This window comes from Mus caroli, unplaced genomic scaffold, assembly GCF_978045245.1.
Source record: "Mus caroli unplaced genomic scaffold, Mus_caroli_1 scaffold_16, whole genome shotgun sequence".
NCBI classification, from domain to species: Eukaryota; Metazoa; Chordata; class Mammalia; order Rodentia; family Muridae; genus Mus; species Mus caroli.
Window position 1 is genome coordinate 67,895,982 of NW_028227271.1, and position 6,000 is coordinate 67,901,981.

At 43.3% G+C, this 6,000-nt stretch overlaps 1 protein-coding gene across 1 annotated transcript in view; it reads left to right on the plus strand.

Moving 5' to 3' along the window:
- Positions 1-5,723, plus strand: part of Snx31 (sorting nexin 31) — a 50,710-nt gene extending 44,987 nt beyond the window's left edge. Inside the window, 2 exon segments of the mRNA XM_085831673.1 lie at positions 2,708-2,764; positions 4,983-5,723. Of these exon segments, the coding sequence (XP_085687799.1) occupies positions 2,708-2,764; positions 4,983-5,075 (150 nt within the window). The 3' untranslated portion in view covers positions 5,076-5,723.
- Positions 5,724-6,000: the final 277 nt, after the last annotated feature.

Sequence of the window (6,000 nt, forward strand, 5' to 3'; positions counted from 1 at the left end):
CTGTGCCCATGCTTCATAGCTCCTTTTGTTGCTCTCCCTGTTCCATAAGTTTCTGTATTCTCTGTTTAAGGTTCTGCTTCCATATTTTAATTTGTTTTTAATATTGTAATTCTGACGTTCTGCTGTTTATTTTATTTTGATTGATTAATTTTAAAAGGTTCTCCTTTTAAATTCCTCTACCTTTAGTTCTAGTGTTTCCTCTAGGACATGTTGCTAAGTCTTAGATTTCTCATTCTGTTGTTCATATAAATTCCTATATCGTTTGTTATAAGCCCTGCTTCCATGATTTTAATTTTTCTTTATGCTGTAATTTTGATATTGTCGTATCTGCCTTATGTTCATTTACTAGCCTTAGTAAATCATCCTCTAGGCTCTGCTTCCAAATTTTATCACTATCTCCTTGCTGTTCAGTCTGATCTATGAAATTCTTCACCTTTTGTTAAAGCATCTTTTCCAGCTCTTGTTTCTAATCTTCATTTATCTCTCTCTGTCACTTATCATGACCTATAAATTCCTGTTCCTTTAGTTCCAGTGTTTCCTCTAATCCCTTTTCTAAGGCTCATCACTTTTTATCTAGGGCCCTGACTTAAAAAAAAAATAGTACCAAGATACTTAACATTGTAATAATAACTGGGAAGGCGTCAATTTCCTTTAAATTCATCCCTGTTGAACCATCCAAAATATCTTCCCATAAAACCATAAAGAGGTATTTATTGTGGTTTTCATCTTTAAGTATCTAATATATAGATAGATATATAGCTATATCCGTATATAATCAATTTATACTTCTTATTACTTGATCTGGAGCTTCTTGTACCTTTGTCTCTCTTTCTATTGTTCAGCTTGGGACACTGCAGTTTGCTTCTAGGCTGTCCTGTCTTTATTTGGGTTGTGGCCAGCAGCATTTCCGCTGATCTCAGACAATCTGTAGTGCTAGATGTTGGTAGAGCAGGTCTGGCTGTCTTGTGTCCTCTTTAGATGTGGGGCATATGGGAAAGTGAGCACGGAAAGGCTTGCTCAGGTGCAGATGCCTGGGTCAGCCCGCTGTGCCTATGATAAGGCTTTTGAAGGCTCACAGCTGTGTCTTCACAGGCAGTCACATCCCAGGGTCCTTAGTCCTTCTTTAGGCTCAAAGATTCCTAACCATGTTGTAGCACTGTCTAAGTCCCAGCTCTGGGCTGGATTGCTACCTCTGGTTGTAGCAGTTTGCTTTGGGCTTGGGGTAGGAGCCTCTCAGTTAGTTATCTGAAGACCCCTTAGCCCTATTTGATGTTTAATTTCTACCCTGATGCAGATTTAGAGCTTATATTGGAGGTGGGGGAGCTTTTATCTTAGGTTAGTTCAGTTCTAAGACCCACATTGGGCGCCAAATAGTGTAGATTTCTAACCCCAATAAGGCTGTATAAAAATACACAATCTAGTTATTATATTTATAAGTTTGTTTCTAGATTGGGCAGATCTATCACTGTGCTGACTTATTCCTCAGCTATGAGACCCTTGCTACTTGCAGTTTCTCCTGGCCACGTGGTTCTGCTCCATCTTGGCTTCCCTCTCCTCTTTTCCACTTCCCCCATCTCCGTCCTCTCTCTCCCCTACCTGCCATCTCAAAGACCTCCTGCCCCACCATTCCCCTTCACTGCCCAATCACAGATTTTAGCCTTTATTGACCAGTTAAAATGGTGAGAAGGGTCATATGAGATCACCTGAGTATGGGGGTCAACTGCTTGTCAGGGGCAATCCCTCTTGAGAAAGAAGAATTAACATCAGAATTCAAACAACATAAGGACATTTCACAACAGTTCAGGATTTAAGCCCTTTGTTGAGTATATGCCTTGCCCAGGATCCTGAGTGATATTTACAAACAACAATGCGATACTATGGCTATCTATCTATCTATTATTATTATTATTACTTTAAACCCTGCCCTCAGCCCAGGTTATCACTTCCCTCCTCTGGGTCCCTAACTGCTGCACCTTATTCACTCAAGGCCCAGCCCAAACCTTTACTCTGGTTCTGGTTTGATTAATTTTGCCTTTTGACTGCCCGAAGCCCTACCTGGTTTTGTTTCAGTGAATTCATCAGAGCTGCATAGATGATTTCAGGACCTAGAAGGACATTTTGTTTCCTTTGAAATCCTTTTAAAGGCTGTGTTCAATTATAGGATCCACAGACAGCCACCAGTGTTAAATAGAAGTTTCCTGTCACTTTGGTGACTTCAATTCTGCCACAGGAACAGCAGGCAAGCAGATGTAAAGCAGACATATATGCAGATGTGAGGCAGGTGTGCAGATGTGAGACAGGTGTGCAGATGTGAGGCAGGTGTGCAGATGTGAGGCAGGTGTGCAGATGTGAGACAGGTGTGCAGATGTGAGGCAGGTGTGCAGATGTGAGACAGGTGTGCAGATGTGAGGCAGGTGTGCAGATGTGAGGCAGGTGTGCAGATGTGAGACAGGTGTGCAGATGTGAGGCAGGTGTGCAGATGTGAGACAGGTGTGCAGATGTGAGGCAGGTGTGCAGATGTGAGACAGGTGTGGAGATGCCAGGCAGGAGTGAAGATGCCAGGCAGGTGTGGCGGTGTCAGGATACTCCATGACTGGTGGCTGCAGTGTCATTAGGAATATGACTGTGGAGAGGGAGACATGCCAATTAATGATTATTCATGTGCTTGCTTCTCTGAGCTGTGCTGACATTTTGCTAACCTATTTAGCAGATCGAGGTTCCAGAACAAGGCAGAAGTAAAAAGCACCCAGGCAAACCCAGCCAGGTCTGTGAGTAAAGTGACATCATTGATATGCTATAATTATTATATTAAATATAATTAAATATTATTATATAACATTCCCCCCACTCTACTTTAAGCAAAGTCACTGGCATCCAAGCCTAAGTTAGATAGTTGCCTGCTTCTTAGCAGTCCTTATGTGGATGGGGTGAGAGAGGGACAGGCCCAGACTGCCTGTTTCTACTGCTGCTTCAGCTGGGCTCAGGACAAGGGACACAAAATTCCTCTGTGATTGTCTTCATCTTGAGCACTCATGGAAAATCCTCTTTCTATTTAAAAGATTTTGATTTATCACTGTATTTTAGTCTCATGAGTTTTCTGCAACGTGAAGCCACTTTTACATTTGTAAGTTCTCTTGCACATTAGTTCTGTGGTGCAGGAAAGACTCTTGGTAGGGAACACTATTAAAAATCAGCCAAGCCTCATGTGCACTTTTCTGTAAGTTAATACTCTCATCCTCTTGCAAGTTGCAAATCCACTGAGAAAACTTCACACAGAGAGATCAAGTGCCCAAACAAAAGTTGAACAGTAATCGACAGTGGAAGAAAACACAGTCTCTGCCCCCAGAACCGTTCTCTTAATTACCCTGCCAACCCTTCTTTCTATGTCTAAATTCCAGCACAGGCGAATGAGACAAAGGCACCCTATAAGTAGCATTGTAATGGGATTGCTATTGAGCCCGCACCTGGTGCAGGGTCTGGTAGATGTATACATGTGCCTATACAGAAAGAGACCCTTAAAATAGGTTAAATAGAGAAGACACTTTTCTTTAATAAATGAGCTCAGGAAACAGCACGGTGCTGGTGGTGACGTGGTCCCAGATAAGAGTGCCTGCTGCTCCAGCCTCACACCCTGGGTTCAATCCCTGGGTCCCACAGTTGAAGAAGAAAACTGATGGGTGAAAGATGTCCTTTGACTTCCACTTGTGTGCACACATAGAGAAATTATTAGTAATAACAACGGTAACAAGAATAACAACAATAAACAACTAGGCCAGCTATAGGAGGCAGAAAGATGGCTTAAGTCAGTGATCCCAGGGAAAAGCTGCTGTAGTGGCCCCAGCATTCACCGTGAGATAGGAGGCAGAGACTGGAGAACTGCCCGGAAACCTGAGGCCACCCTGCCCGGAGCACACAAAGAGGGAGAAACGAGGTGGAAGCAGAGAACTGACTCCCCCAAATTGTCCCCCGACTTTCACATGTGCATCTGGCGGCCTGCACGCACACATACACTAACAATAAATAATTAAATCTTTATACACAAACTTTCTCTTTCATAATAGCTAACCTGTCACATCTGCTCTGTTCAGACAGACCCAAACCCTAAGTATGTGCCAGGTAATCCTTGGGTGTGGCCGACAAGGCTGATTCTTGGTATTTACCATAAGGCCAGGTGTAGCAGAATTGGGGTGAAAGCCTTGAAAGCCAGCTTTATCACAAATGCCCTAGCAAGACTCAGCGCAAGCCTTTAGTTTCTTTATCTGCAAACGGTAGGTGATTATCAGCCCGGCCTTTAAGTTCATGCATTTCACAGCATGTTGATAGCCAGCCTCTAGGATCTCAGCCTTGGCTGCACATCAGCATCAACCTTCTGTAGAATTCTGAAAGCCAGTGACGGCTGGCTCACCGCTGAGTCTGGTTCAGCTGGAGCTGAGGGGTTAGCTTAGTCCATAAGCACTCGCTGTGCAAATCTAAGGTCTGTGTAAAGGCTGGGAGTGGGAGCGTGCACACAGGATCCCAGCATTGGGGAGTCAGACCCTCCAGGGATCCCAGGGACTTGTGAGAGATGCTGACTTGTAAAACAATGCTTTGAGAGCTCATTAAGTCCTGAAGGCAGATACAGTCTTAAGATGCTTTACACGATACTTTAAAAAGTTTGTGTTTCTGTGCACAAGAAAATGAAGTGAAGAACTGAAATTCACAGGACTGTGAAAGGATAGCGAGGAACAAGGCAAGCAGGAGTTAGTTAATGCAGCCTGGATGGCACCCCAGAGCCTAGAGAGCTTCCTGAGCAAGCCAGCAGGAGGCGCTGTCCTCAGTCTCCCCCAGTGCAGGATAAAAGTGCCTTTTAAAGTCATCCTTGCTTAAACAGATAGAACCTTTTCCTTCTCTTTTGATAGTATTTCAAACTCCTTGAGCATTTTCTTGTTGTTACTGTGGAAATTTCTCCCTCTAGTTTACATTTCTACCTATTTATTTTCCAGCAGAAAGACTATTTTAATTTTCTGAGAAAAGGCAAGATGAAGAGATCCGAAGGTGACTATGTTTGGGATACCCTGACAGAAGAAGGTCTCTGAAGGAGTCTCATCTTTACGGCTGTCTTAAGACAGTGCCAGCGTGTGGGTGTGAGAGATGGGCTTCCCACCATCCAGGCATTTATCGACTTCTCTCTTTCTTTGACATTGAGGTCTCCTGTGTCAGTCTAACTTCAGCACTCCATAACTCTCGGGGCTAACATGGTGTAGGAACCAAAGCTATAGAGTTGACTTAAGTGGCAGGTGGGCAGGTTCACATCAACCAATGGGAGGTTTGTTCTATTTTCCCTCTAAGATAGATGTACCTGGCTCCATGAAGCCCTTTGTATGTTCTGGTATTGCAGGGATAAAAAGCTTGTTCTAAATTATAGGAATATGTTTGGCACCAAAGTAGATTCACCAGCTTGGGAAAGTATGGCTTCTTTGACCTGTCCAGAGAGCAAAAGGAGCTAAGATTCCAATCCCCACCTTCACTCACTCCTTAGTCTACTAAAACGATGACCACAAAGTCCCGGGCTGCCCTGGCCTGCATCCCTCATTGTATGGTTCTGTTCCACTATTAGAAGACTGGACTCTGGGCTGGAGAAATGGCTCAGTGGTTAAGTGCACTTGCTGCATTTACAGAGGACTAAATTCCCTTAACCCACGTGGTACTTACAACCAGCTGTAACTTCAGCTCCAGAGGACCCAGCGCCCTCTTCTGGCCTCCTCTGGCACCCACACATACACATAATAAAAATAAATAAAATTGAATTCTGTCCAATAATCATCTTGCCAATTTGAATATTTTTCTTTTGGAAACCAATAGTCCTGCACTGATAGCAAATCTCTTAGCTTTACAATTGTGTATTTCTTTTTTCCACAATAGTTTTCTTTAAACAGCTTCAGGTGTACCATACTAATGTGATTAGGTATGGAATTAAGAGCAAAATAGAGAGGGGAAGATAAGTATGCAAAAATAACTAAT